At 44.5% G+C, this 22790-nt stretch overlaps 1 protein-coding gene across 1 annotated transcript in view; it reads right to left on the bottom strand.

Annotated features, from left to right (window-relative positions):
- Nucleotides 1-17422, bottom strand: part of Paxbp1 (PAX3 and PAX7 binding protein 1) — a 28369-nt gene extending 10947 nt beyond the window's left edge. The window contains 11 exon segments of the mRNA XM_040750502.1: nucleotides 1003-1118; nucleotides 1204-1303; nucleotides 4377-4500; nucleotides 7792-7981; nucleotides 8490-8707; nucleotides 9722-9825; nucleotides 10279-10500; nucleotides 11510-11686; nucleotides 15365-15493; nucleotides 16978-17176; nucleotides 17178-17422. Of these exon segments, the coding sequence (XP_040606436.1) occupies nucleotides 1003-1118; nucleotides 1204-1303; nucleotides 4377-4500; nucleotides 7792-7981; nucleotides 8490-8707; nucleotides 9722-9825; nucleotides 10279-10500; nucleotides 11510-11686; nucleotides 15365-15493; nucleotides 16978-17176; nucleotides 17178-17327 (1729 nt within the window). The 5' untranslated portion in view covers nucleotides 17328-17422.
- Nucleotides 17423-22790: the final 5368 nt, after the last annotated feature.

Here is a 22790-nt window from a genome sequence, read left to right as displayed (position 1 = left end):
CAACGTGGGCTATCAGCATTCTTTCACATTTCCCACGCCCAGAAATGCTCACTCCAAAAATATCCAAGTTAGTTGTGGTGATGCACCCGGTGACCCCAGCATTTAGGAAGTGGAGGCAGGAAGACCAGGAGGAGTTCAAGAACATCCCTGACCAGGTAACAAGTAGAAACTCAGAGTGGGCACACGCTATGAGACCCTGTTTCAAAAACCACAAGTGAGAGAAACTGGGCCATGTGACACTAGGGCACCAAGGCAAGAGGATCACAAGGTCAAGGCCAGTCTGAATAACTTGGTGAGATCATCTTACCATCTATTTGTAAGGGCTGAGATGACAGCTCAGTGGAAGATGGTTTGCCTAGCAAGTGTGAGATCTTAACTTCAATCCCCAGTACCCCAATGGAGGGGAGAAAAAGTCATGGCTGACAAGGTTCGCTAATGGCCCACAGTCAATACAATCCCCAATGATTACAGCCAATGGTGGGAAGAGAAGTTACTACTTAGGAGTGTGCTAGAAATGCCTAGCACACAGCAGTACTGACTGCTACTCTTGGTTGAAGTAACAGATTACTCTCCAGCCTTAACTTTCAGAGCAGACAGCTTCAGTATACTGAACCATGGGCTCTGACACATGTTTCTGTATACAAGTATTAATGACATCTCCTAACACTGTTAATTCTTATCACTGAGAACTGTAACATTCAATATAAAGAAAATGCCTATAAAACAGCACCTCACTTATTACAGAAGACACAAAAATTCTATCCATTTCATGATCAAAAACCACAAGGGTCATCAAGATAGCTTCAGTGAGCCACCAAGCCTGGTAGCCTGAGTCCCACCCAAGACTCACAACTTGCCCTGGCCTCCACAAGCCAATGCTGGAACGCAGACATACACACAAATAAATAAGTTTTTTTTTGTTTCAGTAAAAAGAAAAAATAATTTAAAGCACAACCAAGCAGAAAAAATTTGATGAGTCTCATTTCCAAATAAAAGTCTAACCTTTCTCCAGATTGAAATTTGTAATATCTGTAGATGTCTCCTCATCATCACTGGAAAGGCCTTCAAGGTGATCCGCCATCTTACCAGTTTGCTCTCTGGCTTGCCTTCGGCGAGTCCTAGATAACAAACATTAATATCTGAATTTAGCTAAAAGAAATTCCAGCTTACTTAACAATGCACAGGGAGTATTTTCACAATCACCTCCTGGCCTCCCGCTCTGCTATCCGACGTTTTGCATGTTCTTGATATAGTGCACGATCACGTCCAAAGGAGTCAAGATTTGGTGCCATCAAAGCCTTATCTGTAAAACAACAAAGGGTTAAAATTAACAGTCTTCCTTCAACAATCATGAGGAAAGAAATTGCACAGAACAAGCCATTATGTTAAGACTGCTTGCTAACCCCAACAGCAAGATTCTGCAATGACTAGATGGGTCTTTTAATATAGAACTAGATAGGTTTTTTAGTATAGGACAAATCTTGGAATTATTGAGTTTCCATGAGAAAAAGTAGAAGATTTAAAACTGATTTCTAAGAGCCAACTGCTGCTGGGCTTACTCACTATTTCTGTCTAAATAACAGGACTAGCTTATCCTATTACAATGAACGAACAAAAAAAAAATCTACATTATCCATGCAAATGAAAAAGAAATAGTACCTTTAAGAAAGATGCTGAATGATATAAAATGACAGCAAAGAAACATGTAGAAAGACGTGATAGATTTGTAGCCAAGGTTTAATAACTTGTGCTCTCTTAGCCCACGGGAGTTTACTTAACACTACTCTTGGGAAAGCCACACTGTAGGCTGACACTGGAACAAGGAGCCGGCTCACCCAGTGCTCTTTGCACACCAAGCATCCCTTGTCACTTTGTAACTCCTCCATGGGACTGTTCTCCTGTAGTTTCCAGCTCTTATGCTTACACTTAGATCCCAGCAGCATCACTCTGTCTCTTTCCTTCACAGCATCCCACCCTTTGTTAAGGTTTCCTAGGCCAACGACACAGGCCAGCTGGTAGGCAGCTTGCCTGCAGGTAGGAAGTCCTAGATTCAACTGCCAGCACCACATCTAAAAAGTAATGTCCCCGAAGCTGTAAAGCTCTCTGAGATCCGTTACTAGCACTGGCCCTTCTGGTGACGGTGCCCGTGCATGCAGAAGACAGACTGGAGCAGGAGAGATGGCCCAGCAATCATTAAGAGAGCACACCGCTCTTGCAGAGGACCCAAGTTTGGCTCTACTCCCCACCTGGGAGCTCACAGCAGCCTAGCTCCAGCTACGGAGCTCTATGCTTCTGGCCTCCACGGGCACCAACACTCAGTGCACATACCCATGTACACACATACAAATCCACAAACTTAAACCAAATCCTTTTAAAAAGAAAAGCCAGAATGGAAGCTCTATGTGAGAACTAAGGTGCTTCCGATAGATCACTGATGCAATCACAACTCTGTCAGTGGCTCTACAAACTTGATAGAGCACGAGGTGAAAGGAAAATGTCTTCTGCACTTCCCTCATTTCTACTTAAGACATTCTGGAAAATACACAATAGTTATTGAGAAGCAAAACAAACAAACAAAAACAACAAGGGATCAGTGGGCAGACAGACACACATACAATGAATGGCATCATTTAAAGCTCATGCAGATTTTTCATGTAGATTTTTGCTACTAAATGAGCAACAGGAAACAAACCCTAAATACTGCTCTTTAATGTCTCCAAACTTTTCTAGAGCTCAGTATTTTCAAAAGTTGACTTTTTAAAACTGCATTTTTTGTTCTTCCTTCAAAAGAGCAGATATTGGGAAGTATTCTCTAGAGCTTACAAGTTAGTTGAGAAATCAAAGACTCATGATTTGTCTTCATTTCTGTACAAACTACATAAAGTAACTACAGGTAAAGGCTTATAATCTAAACAGATAAACCTGACCTGATGCTGTTCTTTTTAAAAGGGACAATGGATTGATTCCTTAGTATCTCATGTAATTTTTGTCAATTATACCCCTCAAGTATAGTGTTTTCACGTTTCCATTTTCTTAAAATACTTTCTGTTTTTCAGTCTAATTAGCATGCATCTCATAACTCTCACTTCAAATCCCAGGTAGCTATACAGCCTTGTAGTATAGTGAATGTGATACATAGCTCACATCAATTTAACCTAGGAGGAAATTGTTTCCTTTAGATGTACAATGGTTACCTGTAGTCTGCCCCCGAAATCTGGCTCTCTAGATCAAAAGTAATCTGGGAGGGACACATTAGTTATTTAGGTGCCCAATGTCAATGATGTAATTTAAACTTTTACAGCAAAACCAGGCCAAAGTCATTCAAATGGCTCACAGCTAAATCTGCGTGGGTCAGATCTGAGAGCCACTCTATCTTCGTTTTACAGGAGGACGCTTCCCATGGATCCAAGGCCTGACTGGGAGGATGGATGGACTATTGTTCTAAAAAAAGCACTAGGCTCCTTCCTTCATGAGTCATTTGGAGCAGTTGTTTAACATGCAGATCTCTGGAAGGGAAGGACCTAGGAAGAATCCTCAGGCAGGGGACCGGAAGATCTGCATTTTAAATGAGCATGTCAGGTAACTGATACGCACAGACTGTTAGCACAGGTACAAAGAAACCATGAGGAAGCTACACTAAGGGAACTCTCACCAAACCACCCAAGAGTATGGAGTGCAATGGGAGAAACGGAATTAAAAGGTTTTCGAAGGCACCCGGCTAAAGAATCTTAACTTTAGGAATTTAAAAAGGGTTCCAATTTTTTTATACTTCATGTCATATGTAATATAATTCAATTTCTACATTTTCCACAAATTTCAAGAATTGTAGATGTTGGCTGACTAAAAAAGGAAATACACAATCTTGTACACACAGTTAACTGGAAAAAAGCACATTTTAAGAGAAATACCCAGAGGGTCGGCACTTCCTCTGCTCCTGAAGCTATCATGTGCCACACAACACGGCTCCTCCCTCTTCCTCCCCCAGAGCTCACCAAGTCCCTGAACTCAGCATTTCTTACTAGGATCAGAGCCAGCATTTGTATCAGAGTTATGAAAGAAAGAATTGAGGTAGGGGTGGGCTGTCTGCTGGGGCAGAGATAGTAATTTAAGGTAAACACTGATCATGTATTTGTAGGCTCTAAAGGTGACTGGAAAGGATGTCCAGGAAAGAATAGACTGATAGTGTTAGTATATTTTTCAGATCCTTGGTTAGGTCACACAGAGTCAAACATAATCCAAGTCCATGCATCACAACCTCTGCTCTATCTAATGATGAACAAGGAAGCTCTCTAAAGAAAAAGGTCTCATTTCAATTAGGCTGCACTAAGTAAACAAGGTTGTTTAATGAAAAATAAAAACCTTCAAGATGGACTGACTTGAATGGCTTGAAAACTCCGAAGATTCATCTTTAATATCATCTTGTCGTCTTTGGACAAGGCGGGAAGCTCGCTGTTTGTACAGCTGATGTATTGCTGATTCAAGGTCATTAATCAGTGGCACCTGTAAAAATACAACACACTCCGTAACACCAAACTCTCAGCTGCTTACTCATCTGAGGGTTCCATGCTATTTCCGGTTTTCTGAACAAGTACTCTCTCTATGGACAAAACAAGCAGGACTCCCCAACAAGAGCAGACAGCAAGTCGCTGTGTGAGTGAAGAAGCAGCACCTCTTAAAACTACATGGCCAGTGCCTGGTACCACAGCAAAGGCAACTTAAACCCAACGTCTCTGCTAACAGAGCATGTAAGGCAATGTCAAACTTTCAGTGCTTTAGCTTCAGAAACAAATGTGTGTATTTACAAGCATAGGTTTCATTTTTAGTTTCCAGCAATGTGATCTACACAGCAATTGTGTAGGTTTCTTTTTCTGTTTTTGTTTATTTCTGAAGATGAAGTCTCCCTCTCTCCATGTAGCTTCAGCTGGTCTAGAACTCGATGAGCCCAAGCTGTCCCCATTTCATCCTCCTGAATTGAATGCTGCAGTTACAGGCACACATTTGGTCAACTCTCTGGTTAAATGATTGCTGTGTGTGCTACAAGGGCTCCATCTACAGTAGATAACAAGTCTGTTTCACTGTCAAATTTTATACAAAGTATCCTATAAAAATATGAAGCTAGTCTGTAGCTTTATTGTACATTGTACAATCACACCAAAAGGGTAAATAAAATTTCTAGCTATTACTAACCAATCTGAAAAAACTCTTTGAAATGTCTCTCTTCCTAGCAAATAATAAGTTTTCTTTATTTTGCAATAAAATCTTTACATAAATTACCAACTTTCAAAGTCAAATGCTTTGAAACTTTCACAAAACACTAAGGACCACTATGAATACTTAAGGAACCCAGAAATTCTATGGTTGTTAGTACAATTGGAAAACAATATTTAAAGTTCCAGCATCTTCCTGAACTGAACAGACTATAAATGGAGAATAAAACCGGCAGGTGGAATACAGAGATGTCTATAATAAAGCATTCTATATTCTTGCTGGATTCCACTGTCAAAGTGGCAATGTTCACACAAACGTCAAAGTGACTGAGGCATTCTCTTTTTTAATATGCCGTACCATAGGAACAATGTCCCCATGTCAGCAATTATTATACAGCAGCTTAAAGTCACTATTGAAATTTGTATTTCCCAATTCCTGCCTACGATGCATCCTTTCATTCTTAGATAAGACATCCCCTACTATGAGAGCCCAAGCATCATAAAGAGTTATCTGACTTAGGTACTTGGAATGTCTCTTTTTAAACTGGGAAGACAATTCTGGGAACTAAAGCTTAAAACTGGCTTTTAATCTCTTCTGAAGTCTACAACATCAACTTATCTTAAGAGTCTGCACCATGACAGCTTCTTTATCCTCTCCAAACTAAAAGCTATCATTATTACTATATTTAGGAACAAATTTAAGATGAAAAATGTAACAAGATAACTGGAGGGGAAACTAAGCTATGGAAGTTAAGATGACTTACAGATAACTTAAATTTAAAAATCACTTTTTCATAAAAAGCAACAAAAGAAATATTTAACTTTTATCCAACTGTCCCTTTTTTAAACTTTTATCTTCAAATATTTTAAGGGTGACGACTCATGACATCTCGTTCAGCTGGATGCATGCATACATAGATGTGAAAACGAAGGTCAGGGCCATCTGCTCCTTTTACTGTAAACGTACTCCCTGTAAGGCTTCAGGTCTGCGACAAAACATCTAAATGACTCGATGGCCACCCAGCACTACCTCAAGTAGACTTCTCCAGGACATGGTAATCCAGGAGAGGACACCCTAATCAATCAGTAACAGACACTATGTCCTACTAATTCTTCCTGATCCAGGGATAATAGAATCGAACTTTATATATGTTAGCATTACGTCTGCAATTCTGAGTGCTTAAGTCTGTAAGTTTTCTAAAGCAAGAGCCAAGCCAGGTCCCAGCGACCACTCCCACACACGCAGCACTGCTTTGGGCAAAGGGCCTTTCTAGCTGGCTCTGCCACCTAGGTCCCACTTTCAGGCTTACTGCAAGCCCTGCTCAGCAGACAGCTGAGCTCAGGCGTCCTTCCTGGTCCCACAACTGGCCTGTCACAAGGATCATCACAACTGTAGGCGCTTCTCCAAAAACTCAGCAAACCTTGCTAAGTGCTATAGAGGATATGATGAGTGCTACCATCCCAGATCTGACCACACATAAATGAACCACTAAGACCCATCAGCCTGACAAGTCCAAGTGTTCTTTTGAAAGCCCTTGGTTTTATTGTAAAGAAGCAAACATTTAAAAAAATCATCCAACTACACTTTATGCTTAAGAGACCCTAGAGAAAATCTAGTTAGCAATAAATGAAATTGTGCCTTCCTATCCAAGATTCTGAGAAACAATATTTAAGGACCATGGTTTTAGTATTTTTCAAAGATAAGGGGAAGTACACGAACACTTACAAGTCAGACGTCTATTTTCCCTTCAGTTTTATTCATTACTGTGTACGCATGCGTGTGTATGTGGGGTGGGTGCTTCCGCCACTGTGCATGTGAGGAGGTGAGGGACAGCTCTGTGGTGTCAACTCTGTCCCGCCATTCTCACAGGTGCTTCTTCAACAGGAAGCACCTTAGCCTGCTGAGCCGGCCGGCTCACCCTCTCCTTCCCACCTTACATCTCTACATTACTACACGCTCTGTGCATGACATGTGTGGAGCACATTTACCTTAAAACACACGAAAACACACACACACAGGAACTTACTTGAGAAGTTAGCATATACACTATTTAAATGTATTCAAAAGATTCTATCAATTATCATACTAAAGCAATGAATCCAGAAGAAATGAGAAATGTTCAATGAATAAAAACTTATGATAATGAATGGCTTCTGGAATGAATGAAGCATTGGTTTAGTTAGGTGAAAACTACTAACAGAAATAGCACCAAAATATCCAGTATAAAAAGGTTAAACTAGCAAAAATCTGCCATGTATTGCGCTACTAATAGTTTTAACTGTTTACAGTTACTGAAAACCAGGATAAAAATACTTAGACACTGTTAGGTGAAGCCTTTACTCTGTCAATCATGGCAGGCCAGGAGTCTAACATGGTGTTGAGACAAAGGTGCCCTCCTTTCATCTGCGCAAGGCGCTGTGCTGCCCTCTACTGACGGAGCAAAGGAAATGAAGCGTGGCTTCAGCACTTCTAAGGTGGAGTGGATGCATTCTTTTCTAAGAATTACAAGATGCTCTACAGAAAGTCAATTAGGCCTCCCTATTTTTGCTTTATTCAAAGAGATTAGTAATTTTGCATTCTTACCTTTTCACTGAAACACTCAAGCAAGTCTTGGACATACCCTCGCATTTCTTGCAAAAATTTATACCGTTCACCAATACCCCCAGAAGACCCTTCTAATCTCTCAATAGCCCTGGTGGAGTCCACTCGGCTTTGCAGGTGTTTCTCATGCTGCTGTCGATTGGTTTTGTGCAATTCTTTCATGGAGTCCAACCTTAAGAACACAAAAGGATAAATATGACACATTTACATCTAGAATCCAATGTTGTCAGGACTCTTGCAATATTATAATGCATTTTAGTTCCACTATTAGAACATGAGAATACTGGGAATGCATCTTTCCGTCTGCACTGCTTTTCTTATAAAAAGAAGTTTAAACGGCAGTTTAGACTTCACATAGTTATTTGGAGGGCTAACCAATGTACCCTGCTTTGTGTCTCCCCCCATCTCTTGACTACACTTTCATTTCAAAGTCCAAAAGGTGCAAACTCAGCTCTGTCTTCAACAAGCTCATGGAGTGGCATTTTAATAACTTTGAGGCTTCCACAGAAGTAATCCGAGAAAGTAGCAGAGCAAAGCGTGAAGTCATCTTCTGTTTAGCTTTTGAAGGTGGGCCAGTGAGTCTTCTTTGCCGGCATTCTGTATCTGCTACCCCAGACTACAAGTGGCCTGAGGGACCAGAAAGCAAGCGGACAGGTCTTTAAGAAGTTGATCTGCCCTACCTGTCTTTAAGCTGTTTCTTTACCAAATCAATAGTAACGGGAGCCATCTCATTACTGGGAGTTTTGAAAGGGACTGTGTTATCTGGTTTTTGAGACTTGGCATCTGATGATCCGTAGGCTGTGTAACTATACGGTACGCCATAGGATGCACCATAAGGCATTGTCTGGTAAGTGCTCTGGTAGTACACATTCACTTCGGCGGGCTGACTTGCTTGAACCTGAAAAGAAATGGATAAATATAAAATCCCTTTAGAGTTACGAACAAAAGCAAAATTATACTCAGTTCCCAAATAGGAATTAAAATTAAATGCAGAATTTTTTCAAAATCAAATGAAGAGTTGTGTAAGTTCTAAGATCTAAATAAAAATCACCAGCTCTATTTCTAATGATTTCAGAAAAACAGACCCTGAGAGTTTAAAGATGGAATGATACAGGAAACAGTTTCTTAGGATGAGTGACTTGCCTAAGGTCAGAAAACAGACAGGCAATGAGAGCTTATGACTAAGATTCCTGCAAACTACTCCAAGGCTTCTGTATACTCTGCTCTCAACACTACCCAATACTACTACCAGTTATGCAACTGTCTCCACACTGCTACAAAACAAATTACTGGAACTGCTTTGGAAGATATTTCTGGTCAGTCTCATTAGTTTGCATATCTGGGAAACTATCTTTGAAATTAAAACAGCAACAGCAACAACAACAAAAATCCCAATACTTGGTATAAGGCAGTATTCTCAAACTTTAGCATTTGTCAGAACTTACTAAATGAGTGCTGGGCCACAACCCCCACCATCTGACCCTAGACTGTGCCTTTGTAATGGGCTTCCAGAAGCTGCTGCTGCTGCTGAAGGACTAGTTGGAGAAACTGGACATTCGCCCACCATTCTGACTACAAAAGGCAACATTTAAAGCCAATTCTTCAAAAGGCATCACAAGGCTGAGCGGTGTTGCTGCACGCCTTTTATCCCAGCACTTGGGAGGCAGAGGCAGGCGGATCTCTGTGAGTTCGAGGCCGGGCTGGTCTACAGAGCGAGTTCCAGACAGCCTCCAAAACAATACAGAGAAACCCTGTCTCGAAAGAAAAAAAAAAACAAAACCCAAAAGAAAAAAGGCAACACGACGACACTGTTGACTATGCTATGCAAATGAGCAGCGAAGACTTTCTACGGCAATGCTTGCACTTTAAACCCCAGATCTACTTCTCATTTCCAGGGTTTACGTCTTCTTACCTGAGGGATATTGATTCCTTTTCTAATCTGCTCCTGCTCCCACCGGCTGAGCTCTTCGTCTTGTTCCCCAGTCACTAATGCGTCATCGTCACTCCCCTCAATACCTGCACCCACAACACAGGAGATCAATATCCAACAGCAGGGAAAAGGTCCTGTCCTGTTCACAACAACTGGGCACAAGTCCTCATCTTGCCAATTCGCCCATTTTGATGTATTTGACACTCTGACCTTGCATGCTTTAAGGCAGCACCCTTCTTTAAAGCTAAAGCAGTATTTAACATCATGCTTGCAATTTCTGATTTCTTAATTTAAGCTTGACACCAATTCTACAAAGGGAAACACAAAACCAATGGCTTAAGAATACTTCAGAGAATTATATAAACTTATGCAATACTGGTTACCCAAGAAATGCTGAACAACTATCAGCTATGGAACACATTTGAACCAGAGCAGGAACAGTCAGCCCTCCAAGGCAAAGCAGTTAAAAATGTAAATGTTAGTTTCAGATCACATTTAAAAGCAATGCCTGTGACTGCAACCAAGTTTCATCAAGTTACCAATTTCTTCAGCTATCTTTTGTCTCTGTGACTTCTCCTTTACAGAAAAAACTATCCGTCGTTTCTCATCATCGTCTTCATCATCACTGGCATCATTCTCGTCCTCTCTGACAAGGCGGCCTTTACCAGGCTCGTTATCGTGAGGAGTGAAATCACCCAGTTCCCGGGCCATCTGGCGCTTTTTCCTTGCAGCATGTATAAAAGCTGCATCTGGAATTTCTCCTGCAAACAAATGTTAAGAATTATAAACCATGGAAGTGCCTGGATACTGAAGCTTACTTTCATAAATAGGGAAGAGTAAAATAATCCCACACAGTCCTGTCAGTACTATAGTTAACACAGCTACTAGTGCCTCTTCCTGAACTCTACACAAATCCAGCTGATAAACTGGGGAACAGACTGAGTCACAATGTCCCCAGCCCAGCAGAGGCATCCTTAATTATCTATAAATACAAGCAGTGTTACTTCATAGTTTAATAATTTGGCTACTTAAAGCACTGATTTTAAAACCGACCAGCCAGTGTATAGACTTGCAAATTATTTCCTATAGGAAACTAAACATAACAACGGCAATTAGCTGTGTTTTTGTAGCAGCTGTAAAGAGTTAAGGTCTTAGCCAGGCATTGGTGGTGCACGCCTTTAATCCCAGCACTCGGGAGGCAGAGCAGGAGGATCTCTGTGAGTTCGAGACCAGCCTGGTCTACAGAGCGAGTTCCAGGACAGGCTCCAAAACAATACAGAGAAACCCTGTCTCGAAAAGAAAAGAAAACAGAGTTAAGGTCTTTACCTGGTAGAGGGTGGGGGAGAACCCACCTGAGATAAAGAAACCCTTTAACACCATCTGGCATCTGCCTAAGCCCACTTGTTTCACTTGAAGAGGAAGGAGCTGAGAAGCTGGTGCTCTCAGAGGCCCTCAGTTTGGTTCCTGTCACCCACATCAGGTGGCTTGTAACCATCGGTAACTCCAGCGCCAAGGGAACCTAACACCCTGATCTGGCCTCCTCAGCTACCTGTACTCATGTGTACAGACCCATACATAGATTCACACATACTTTTTAAAGTATTTCTTTAAGTAATAGTAAACTCGGGGAAACTTGTTTTTACTTTCTACATTTGCAAACACAGAGACAGCCTGCCTTAAAAAGATGTCCTAATTAGAAACACACTTACTCAACTCTTCCACCAGGGTAGTTACCCTGAAGGCAGAGCTAAGCGTTACTTAGACACACACCTGGACGAAGAACATTCAAAGATGACAGAGCGTTTGAGAAGGCGCCACCAGCCTTGGGCTTCTCCTCCTCCTTCTCACTCTCCATGTCCATTTCATCTTCACCATGCTCACTGATGACAACGCCATCTTCTTGATTCGAGTCCTTAACATGGCACGCTTTGTCCAGAGGCTGCTCATCTGAAGTTTTGAAAAGAGCAATTGAAATTTATTTAAAATAGTAACTAAAAAACTATCACTATCAAGGCACTTTCTATTAAATCACGAGCTCAATCCACTAAAACTTACATTATCTCTAGTATTTAAAAAACTCAAGCATGAATATGAAATAGCACAGCAGACATGGGGGTAAGGGTAATACAATATAGAGGAACTAGGGACAATAGAAAGACATTTTAGTTAATTTTGAGAGAAATTTATCTAAACTTGTATCTTACTCTAAAGCCTCACTGGTAATGGTATTATTGTTTAATTTAAATTTATTCTTAACTATGTAATTATGTGCGGATCTGTGTGTCTGCATGTGGGAATGGACACACATACAGGGGCATCAGAGGTCAGAAGCATCAAATCCCTGGAGCTGAAGTACCCGCTATTGTAAGTGGCCCCATGGAGACTAGCGCTGAACTCAGTCCCTCTGCAAGAGCAGTCTCTAACCCCTGAGCCATCGTCTCTCCTGGCCCATTCACGTTTACCATTTCCCACTCCACACCGGTTCCTCACTGAACACGGTACCCATTCAAGACAGTTTCTGTTGAGAACAAAACATTTGTGGTTGAGAGTGACCATATACGCCTGACTGATCATCTAGAAGAGACGATTACATTTACATGACATAAGCCTGAGCCAACCGTCACAACTCAATGCACACACCATGAAACACAGAGGGCCTGACAGCTCTAAGAGCCCAGACTAGAACAGAGCCCAGACTAGAACCCGCATGGCACTAGGAACAGTGGCACGTAAACAGGGAGGGGCCCTGGGGTGCAGACAGCCGTCAGCTCTAGTCTAGGCTGATTAACACTACTCCCCACTTTATGAATGCATCTTTATCATCAAATCAACTGTCTTGGTTTATAACACTTAGAACTAACGGAATCTCTACTACCACTTGGATATATACAGTATGCACGTATGTATTTTTCCTTCCAGTACTACACCTCAAACTTATGTATACATTGAGTTCTCTGAAGGGCAATTGCTTGTGGAAAGAGGAGAAAAATAAATGGCAAATAAAACTTAACAAGTGAAATCTGTTAACATAGAGATCATCTCCAAACAAAAAAGTCAAAATTTGTCTTCAGGGAATTTCTGTACATTTCAAGATTCCACTAAGTTCACATGTACTAGGTTATGACTGAGCAAATTACAAGGGCAAAGCATGGTGACAACACTTTTGTTAGCGGCTATGTTGTCCTTTTAGCAATCCTTTCCGCATAGCAATGCTAAATTAACATTGTTGAGGACGCCACCTAAAAAGCTAAGGGGACAGATCAGTTATTACTTGAGCGCATGAAGCCCTAGGTTTGACACCCAGGGTTGCATGAACTGGGGCATGGCGGCCCACATCTGAAAGGAAGTAGAAGCAAGATGATCACAACTCCTGATGAGATCTGAACACAGTGAGAGCAGAAGACAGATTGCAACAGATGGTCTTAAAAACTTCATATTCACTACAACTCTGGACCCGACAGTTAGGTGGACACACCACCATGCCTTTCTTAGTGTCTACTCTGTCACCTTCTGAGCAGTTTGACCATACATGATGGGCTCTCAACAGCTCTGAGGAAAATGGAGCAGCTTCCAAGATGCAAAACAGTAAGTTCTCCTAAAATCCTCTTTCTCCACCCGCCTTCCTAACCCAGTACTCAACAGCTCCCATTCACCTCCTAACCCAGAGCACAGTACTCAACAGCTCCCATTCACCTCCTAACCCAGAGCACAGCACTCAACAGCTCCCATTCACCTCCTAACCCAGAGCACAGTACTCAACAGCTCCCATTCACCTCCTAACCCAGAGCACAGTACTCAACAGCTCCCATTCACCTGGCACAAAGCCGTCATGTGGGTGCTCTTCTAACAGCAAAAGCATACAGAAGTGTTAATACTTTTTCCTAGGAATGTTTCTCAAATAAGCCAGTTTCCACATCACCCAGACCCACAGCAACCACTTTTTTGTTTGCTTGTTTTTTGGTTTTGGTTTTCCAAGGCAGGGTTTTTCTGTGTAGCCCTGGCTGTCCTGGAACTCACTCTGTAGACCAGGCTGTCCTCAAACTCAGGAGATCCACCTGCCTCTGCCTCCCAAGTCGCTGGGATCCAAAGGTATGCGCCACCACGGACAAAACCACCACCTCCACCACCACCCAGCAACAGCAACCACTTTTAACCCATCCACAATTTCCCAGATCAAAGTTGGCTGATGGGGAAGTCCTGTGTACATGTCAATAAAACACTGTTGGCCAATAAGGAAGCAAGATAGGTGGGGCTAGGAGTTGAGAAGGGTTCTGGGAAAGAGAGACACAGGCAGAGACAATTATGGGTTAAATACTTAAGTCAGAGCTAGCCAGTAAGAAACAAGCAAATGGTCAACAGCTTCATAATTAATATAGCGTCCTGTGTGTTATTTGGAGACTGCAACTGTGGCAGAGCCTAGGCAGATGGCAAGGAAAAAACTACACTCTACAGTTGACCACTGAGTTTAAACTGTTTTAGGCCTCTAATCTCTCCTTGTACCAATCCATGATGCCTGGTAATACCAGGTTATGGTTTCAAAAGCTATGTATCATGTCATATCTTTTTTTTTTTTTTTTTGGTTTTTCGAGACAGAGTTTCTCTGTATTATTTTGGAGGCTGTTTGTCCAGCCCAGCCTCGAACTCACAGAGATCCGCCTGCCTCTGCCTCCCGAGTGCTGGGATTAAAGGTGTGCGCCACCACCGCCTGGCTCATGTCATATCTTGGCAAGCCACTAAATACTGCAACTCTAAACCCCTTCATGCATTTCAGCCATTCTTTACAGTCTATCAACAACTTGTCTTTCACATTCTAACACTAAAATATTCACAGATGACCAGTCAAATGTATTTGCTCTTAATCCTTGGTGATATTCAGATGCTTTCTCCTATTCGGGGAATTCTACCATCAATTATCCAGCTTCATGTCTGACTTTTCTATGAAGGTATCATCCTTTACCCTGCGTCCCCCCAAAAAAGTAGTTATCCTTTGGCTGATCCATTGGCCATTGGCTAACACTTCTGTTAACTACATTGCAAATTTGAGATCCTGTAGCATTCTAATTCATGTCATACATGTAGCGAGGATCTGGGAACATTCCCTTTAACTCTGCAGAATAAAGCCTTCTCTGAAACATTTGCAGAGTATCTTAGATCATAATGACTACACACATTAATCGTGTAAAACAACTACATCAAATATCTGGAGCTTTGGGCCTGGCTTACTGATGTTTGTCTCCAGCAAGAGAGAAAGAGAAAAGAGAGGTGAGGGAAAGCAGATTTAAACGTGGGCATCTGAGAGGACGATGTCCCTGGTCTCGTGTCAGACAAGGCTGCTGAGTGCTGACGTTATCCCATTAACCTATGCAACTCCAAAAAGTGCTGAAGAGAGTTAAATCTACAATGGAAACACTACCAAATGGATATAAAGTTTGTGTCTGCAAAATAGCAGCACTGGACTTTCAATAGAGTAAGTCTGTTCTCCATACAACAGTCTGCCTTCTTTTTAAAAAATGTGTGAAAAGTTATAGAACAGGTAGTCAGAATGAATTCACAAAACGCACTGCAGAGCCCTGTGGAAAAGAGCTCTGATTTGCCAGTCATTTGAAAGGGTTATATAGTACTTACTGTCAGCTGTTGTGTTGAGTTCTGTCTTGATCTTTGATTTCTCAAGATCTTCTTTATATTCTTTCTTAAGCAACTTGACTATCTTTTTGCTGTAACTTGACTTCTTTACTTTAAAAACTTCTTCATTTTCTTAAAAAATAAAAATGAAATGAAACAAAGTCTGTAGCAAGCAAACTCAGAAAATGTTTTTCCTCCCGTTTTCCTGCTGCGTGAATTCTCCCAAATACATCCTCACATGCAAAAATCACTTAAAATTTTAAAATTTATTTCAATCTATCACAGCCTCAAACACTGATAATGTCAGTCTCAGGGGTGCACGCCTTTAATCCCAGCACTGGGGAGGCAGAGGCTGTGGGTCTCTTGAGTTTGAGGCTAGCCTGAACTACAAAGTGGGTTCCATGGTAGTCAGAGCTATAGCATGATATCTTGTCTCAGAAAAATTGATACCAATCCCAGAAACTAAATGAAAATTTGAAAAATTTAATGGGTGCAAGGAACTTCACAAAAATGTTAATTGTTGGCGTATTTCACCTATCCCAGGAGAAAAAAAATATGCAGAATGTTTCCTTAAAATATTAAATCAAGGAAGCTGAAACAACATACCCCAAATGACAAGTCTTGAGTAACTCACCACAGTGAGTTATTCCAAGAATATGCCTCAGGTGCATCCCTTTGCAAACCTGAGTTCATGTGACTTATTCCGCATCTTTGATTTGAAAATTTAAGTCAAGAACAAAACACTTCACCAAGCCTCCCTCCTACCATCAAAGCCAAAACCCGGCCTGCACCTCCTCCTCAAGCAGAAGAGCAGCGGGGCCAAAGATAAACCATGCATCTTCGTAAAACCGCGGAAGCGTTTTGGAACCACGACTCAATCAAGACTCTCGAGATTCATCTCGTTTTTCCTAGCACGACACTGGGGTGCAAGGGAAACGACGTAACTAACGCTCAGAAGTCTAAACGCCCCGCAGAGAGGGAGAGAGGAGAGCGAGGAGAGAGGAGAGAGGAGAGACAGAGAGAGGAGAGGAGAGACAGAGAGGAGAGAACGAGGAGAGACAGAGAGAGGAGAGGAAGGGAGAGGAGGAGAGACAGAGACAGAGACAGACAGACAGACAGACAGAGAGAGCGCGCCAGCCAACGCTAGAGCGGACGTCTGCTCCGCCCATTTACTTCTGCGGAGACCGCGCTGAACGACGCGGGACTGCTTCGGCTCAAGGTCACTGGGAGCCGGGGCCGCAGCTCCACGCTGGTTCCCGGCCCCCGTCCTGGTCCTCCTCTTTCTCCCACAAGCCGGCCTTCCGGGCCAAGGATGCCTAAACCGGGGGGAGGCCACCCAGCTGCAGGAACGGAGGGAGGCCTGCAGAGCCCCGGGAGCAGGCGACAACCGCGGGGCTCGCGAGGCAGGAGAGAGGCGGGCCGGGGGCCGCGGGGCCTCCGCCTCCACCCAGGGTGGCCGACAGCGATGCCTCGGGCGGGATCGCACGGGTCCTGCGCAGCCCCGGCCGACGGCAGCGCGGGAACGCAGCCCCGGGCCCCGGGCAGGAGGCGGGGAAAGGGGCGCGGCGGGCGGGCGGGCGGGCCCGGGGGCCCGCGTGGGCCGGGCGGGGGCTCACCTTCGTCCTCGTCCTGGAAGCTCAGCAGGCTGGCCCTGGGCACCTCTTTGTTCTCGCGAGGCCTCTTGCGCGGCTTCAACCCGTTGCCGGGCTCCGCGCCGCCGGGGATGCCGCCTCCGGCCTCGGCGCCGAGGCCTGGGGTGTGAGCGGAGGGCGGCGGCGGCGGCGGCCCGGGGCCCAGCAGCGACTCCCCCGCGGGGGGCCCGGTCGCCACCGCCAGGGCCCGGCTCTTCGCCTGAGGCCGGCGGCGGCAGCAACGGCGGCGGCTCCTGCTCCTCGTCGCGCTCCCGCTCCTCCTCCTCCGAGTCGTTCCGCTTGCGCACGTTCACCCGCCGGGCCTTGCGGAACATCCCAGCCGCCGGCTCCGCGCCTCCGCACCCGCCCGCTCGCTCGCAGCCACGGAGGACGGGAGAGCGCGGACACCGCCACGGCGCACGCGCGCTCGCCGGGGCACCAGCCGGGGCGTCGCGGCGCTCGCCGGCAAGCACGCACGGCCGAGTGCGCGTGCGCCGCCCTCGCGCCGCCCGCAGCCGGGCGGGGCCTCTCGGCGCTGCCCTCTGGCGGCCCGGAGGACTGTTGGCGCGGAACCCTCCGACTCCCGCGCTGTTCCAAGGGTCACAAAGAGGACCATCGAGATGAGCGGGAGAGAGCGTAGCCTGTCGTCTCCCGGGTGGTTGCTGCAGTGCGTCGGCCGCGCTTCCACGAAGCCTTTACGCGTGGGAACCTCCCACGCGGCCAGCGGGGCCAACAGAGGCGGGAGGCCCGGGCCGGGAGGACGCGGGTCGGGGAGGGCGGTTTGTCTGGGCTGGGGAAGGGAAAGCGCGTTCCCATGGCTACCGTTCCTCCCGCTAACGGGAGGCGAGGCTAGTGTCGTCCCCCGTTTCGACAGCTTTGCCCGCAACGTCGTATTTTCAAAGACCGGGGCTCTCTTCCGTGACACCCATCCCCTCCCCCCGGGGCGAGCCCCACAAGTCCAAACCCAGAACAGAAAAAGAAGCAAAAGACAGCCCAAGAGCTGGGGCCGTTAGTCCCAGAAATTAAAGAGGGAGAGGAGAGAGCACCCGAGAGCGCCATGCAGGAGGCAGAGGCAGGAGGATCTCTGAGTTCCAGGTCAGCCTGGTCTACAGAGTGAGATCCAGGACAGACAGGGCTGTTACACAGAGAAACCCTATCTCTAAAAACCAACAACAACCAAAAAAACCCTGAGATGATGCCCTTTCTTGCCACCACAGCCATTCCCCAGCAAGCAAAGTTGATTAAAATAAAAGCAAGTTTAGTAGCAATACTATCCCCCCCCAAGCATAGTGAATTTCAGAAACAAATGTGGTGGTTTGAATGTAATCGTACAGGGAGTGGCACAATTAGGAGGTGTGACTTTATTGGAATAGGTGTGGCCTTGTTGGGGGAGGTGTGTCACTGTGAGGGCGGGCTTTTAGCTTTCCTATGCTCAAGAGACCAGCCAGGGTCTCAATCGACTTCCTGTTTCCTGAAAGATGTAGGATTCTCAGCTATTTCTCCAGCACTATATCTGTCCACACACGACCATGCTCCCACCATGATGACAATGGTCTGAAATGTAAGGCAATTTTGACTTTTTTTTTCAGGCTGTGTTACAGAGGAAAAATATGAACCTTGAGGCCTGAAGTTGACCTAACGCGCTTTTCCTTTTCATCACCGAGCTTGAATCTTGTCTTTCCCTGGCAGATGTGTTTGTGGTTCATTTACCTGGTTCAGAACCCATAAAACAAGGGACGAGGTGGTTCTGCAGTTTAGAGCCACAGGACCCACATTGGTGTCCCAGGACCTACACTCACAGGGCAACGCTACTACTTAACTCCAGGTCCAGCGAACCTGACGTGTCTTCTGGCGTGGTGTCCTGCTACCCATGCCGTCCTGCATGCAGGCTAGAAGAACTTTGTTACACATCATCTGTAGAAAAGGGAGACTGATTGAAACCTGCATGTTAGGGGCAGCTAAGAGCTCTTTGCTGCTCTTGGAGAAGACCTGGGTTTGGTTCTCAGCACCCAGCATATACAACTGTGAATATCTCCAGTTCTAGGGGATCCTAAAGCCTTTCCAGCCTCCTTGAGTGTCAGGCACACAGTTCACATGAAAGCATGAAGACAAAAACATAGATGACGAAACAAACTCATTTAAAACACGTGTCCTTGTTTGGAAGTAACCCCGGCACTGTGGAATGGAGGCAGGAAAGTCAGAAGTTCACGGTCGTCTGTCCTCCAGTTGAAGGCCAGCCTGAGGTCCACGAGAAAGTATCTTTGTTTACGAGACAGGCGTTCTCTGTGTAGCCCTGCTGTCCTGGCACTCGCTCTGTAGACCAGGCTGACCTCGAACTCACAGAGATCACCTGCCTCGCCTCCCGAGTGCTGGGATTAAAGGTGTGCGCCACCACCTCTGGGCTGAAAATGTCTTAAAAAGAAAAAGGAAGTACAACAAAACAAAAGAAAACCCAACGCCTCAAACTATGGGGCTTTGCGTGGTATTTTAAAGGAGGGCCAAGGCCCCTCTGGAAAGCGTTGCCACACCGCCTCCATTAAAAGAAACGCAGAGAGAGGCTTTCCCTGAGGGCTCCTTTCAACCTAAAGACAGAGGTCCCGAAAGGACACACAGCTGTCCAAGTCTCCTCCCTGGGAATGGCATCAGCTAGGGAACACTCTCATGGGAGGAAAGGTGAAGAGTGTCATGTCAGATGGTTCCTGTCACCTAGTCTTTAGATGAGTTGCTCTGACGTGACTTTTATCACCTAAGAGACACCTGCATGGCAAGATGACTGTTATTCACTTACTGTTGCCTCCTCTTCCCCCAAAATTCATCACCACCTGTCTCCCCGAAAACCTCAACCCGCATTCCTTTGTGTAGCCAAAGGTGTTCTAAAAACTTCATCTCCTTCTGTGGGTCTCAGGTTTTATGGCACGTGTGTTTGTACATTGTAGCTTCCTTCCCATTAATCTGTGACTCTCAGTTTATTTTACATAATTATTGAAACTTCTGAGACTACAAATCTTCCTCCATATTCTGTAATTGTCAGCACTACTCAAAGATCTTTGAAAAATTGTCACATCTATAAGGTTATCCTAGATTAGAATTGCTAGGGCCCCCAGGTAGCATTTTTTAATTTTTGCCAATTTTAGCTTGCCCTATGTAGAACCTGTGTGGTTTGTACTTGTACTAGCAAATGTGATTGTATCTTCTTGCCTGTACCATGGCCTCCATTTTCAATAACATTTAGATTTGACATTGAAGGGCATTGAAGTAGGAGGACCCACAGCGTCTACCAGTAATTTTGGTTTCCTATACTCTGGCTCTTGTCTCCAGTTCTCTTTGGTTAGACCTGAGATCTGCCCTCCTAGGACCCAGATGTGAAGGTCTAAGTGTCCTCTCCCACCCTTTTCCTCAGTGATGAGGAAACATTAGTATCATGTGACTTCTACTCTACTCCTGTTAGTCCAGGTTCTTGTGTTCTGACTGTTTAGCGTTGGTAAAGTTCTGGTCACAGCATCCTTGGTGAAACGGAACTCCCATTTTCAATAGCAAAAGATTCAGGTTGTGCCTGGTCAGCTTCCAGACACCTGCACCCTGAGATATACTTGCAGTAAAAATAGAGACAGCCCTGGGGTTGGGTGGACTGACTGTGGCTGCCCTGGAACCTTTATAATAAGCTCCTTTTTGTTGTTAACATTTTATTTTGCTGTGTGAATTTACTTAGAATGTATCAAATGACATCTCCTATGGGTATAAAACACAATACTCCTTTTTGTGTATGTATATTTTGAATTTTTATCAGAAGCCAGCAAAGCTATGTAATAAATATGCAGTAAGATTATAGCATGAAAGCTATGTAATAAATACACGGTAAGATTATAGCATGATTATACGGAGAAGAGAGAGGTAGAACTTGGAATTTATTAAAACCGAAGTGGACTTTTAAGTAACCTTTTCCAACTGAACACATTGCCTCCACTTTAAAGACGGAGAAGGTTCAGCACACAGCTAGTCTTAGCTCCGCTCCAACTGCTCTAATTGCATTTCCTCCCAGTGCCGCTCGAGAATATTCTTTCATTCACCCTTAGCCCCATCAGTACTTACTCCAAAGGGACCTCCTCACATTCCTGGCTGTCCAGATGATTTTTAGTAATCCTCCTCACGCCAGTCGTTGGTGGTGCACGCCTTTAATCCCAACACTCAGGAGGCAGAGGCAGGCGGATCTCTGTGAGTTCAAGACCAGCCTGGTCTACAGAGCGAGTTCCAGGACAGCCTCCAAAGCTACACAGAGAAACCTTGTCTCGAAAACCAAAAACTAATCCTCCTCACTGCCACTCCGCCTCAGCCACCTGTCTGATGGCTGCGGCTTGGACCGGAACCCATGCTCCTGGGAGTGACCGAGCCTCTCCAGTAGCTGGATGCACCATGTCTGCCTGTCCAGTCACTTACTCTCCTCCAGTGAACTCTGCACTGTCTACTGTCTACCCTCTTCTTGCCTGCTTTCTTTCTCAGCAGTTCTGGATTCAGAGGAGAAGATCACAGTCACACCCTAGGACAGCCAAAGTCAGGGTTTTGTAATTATCTTAGTATATTGCGCTTGTGTTGATGCCCTTGAAGTTATGTGTGAGTATTGAATTTGTGTGTGTGTGTGTGTGTGTGTGTGTGTGTGTGTGTGTGTGTGTGTGTGTGTGTGAGTGTGTGTGTGGTTCTGGGGTTTAAATCAGACAGGCTTATATGGGCGAGCTCTCTGCTACTGAGCTGTATACTCTCAGCACACTGAGTCTTTTCTAAGTTCTCTTGATTGCTTGAAACTAACAGTCGACATCTGTATCACTGAAACCGGAAAGAGCTGCATAGATCACTCTTATTATTTTGTTGGATGTGGTAGAAAAATACAGTTTAAATTTATAAAATGTGTCATGTCTGTAACCTTTATATTGCAAATGGTATTCAAAATTAAGGACATTCCTGTAGTATCTGAACACCCTATTTGAATTGGTCACAAGTATTCACAGCATTGAAAAACAAATAACACTCCTATGTGTCTCTGCATATCAACGTTACATTTATCCCTGACATTAGGAACATCCAATGCGTCTATATGAGAATCTTATTTTCTCACCAGTTCCAACTCTTAGATCTAAGAACTTGCAGAAATCAATCAAAACATTCTTTGGGAATTGTATACAGAGGGCTGGGTGGTGATGGCACACGTCTTTAATCCCAGCACTCTGGAGGCAGAGGCAGGCAGAACTCTGTGAGTTCGAGACCAGCCTGGTCTATGAGAGAATTGAACACAGAGCTTAAAATAAAGTATAATACCTATGGTTATTATTCATAAATGGTGTGTGTCACGACCTGCATACCAGCACAATATTTAATGCCCCCTTGAGTGTGTGAGGAATATATATATCTTCTTTCTCTTTCTCAAAATGACGCTAAGCTTTTACCAGCTGGCTGCAGGTGACAAACTGCTGGCCCCAAGCCGCATGGCCCACAACAGTCATGAAAAACGTTTGTGGGAGGCTCTCCAGCAGCAGCAGCAGATGGAAGGAATTTAGGGGCACCTGTATTCCTAACCTCACTTTTGTGCATTACTAATAGGGTCCATCAAAATTCAGCTTGTGATATAGCAGTAATGATGGCACAGAGATATAATTTATCATTCGACTTACATCTTTCTTGCCTTCTCTTTTCCCCTACCTCCTTGTCTTTTCCTCACTTTAATGTTGTCTCTGAACTATGTCAGTAATGAGGCCATTACATTTTCTATTAAAATCCATAAACTTTGTTTGGTCTATTTTAAACGCTGA

Source organism: Mesocricetus auratus, unplaced genomic scaffold (assembly GCF_017639785.1).
Source record: "Mesocricetus auratus isolate SY011 unplaced genomic scaffold, BCM_Maur_2.0 Super-Scaffold_100008, whole genome shotgun sequence".
In the NCBI taxonomy this organism is placed as follows: Eukaryota; Metazoa; Chordata; class Mammalia; order Rodentia; family Cricetidae; genus Mesocricetus; species Mesocricetus auratus.
Note: the sequence above shows the minus strand (reverse complement) of the source record. Positions and strands in the feature narration are given on the sequence as shown.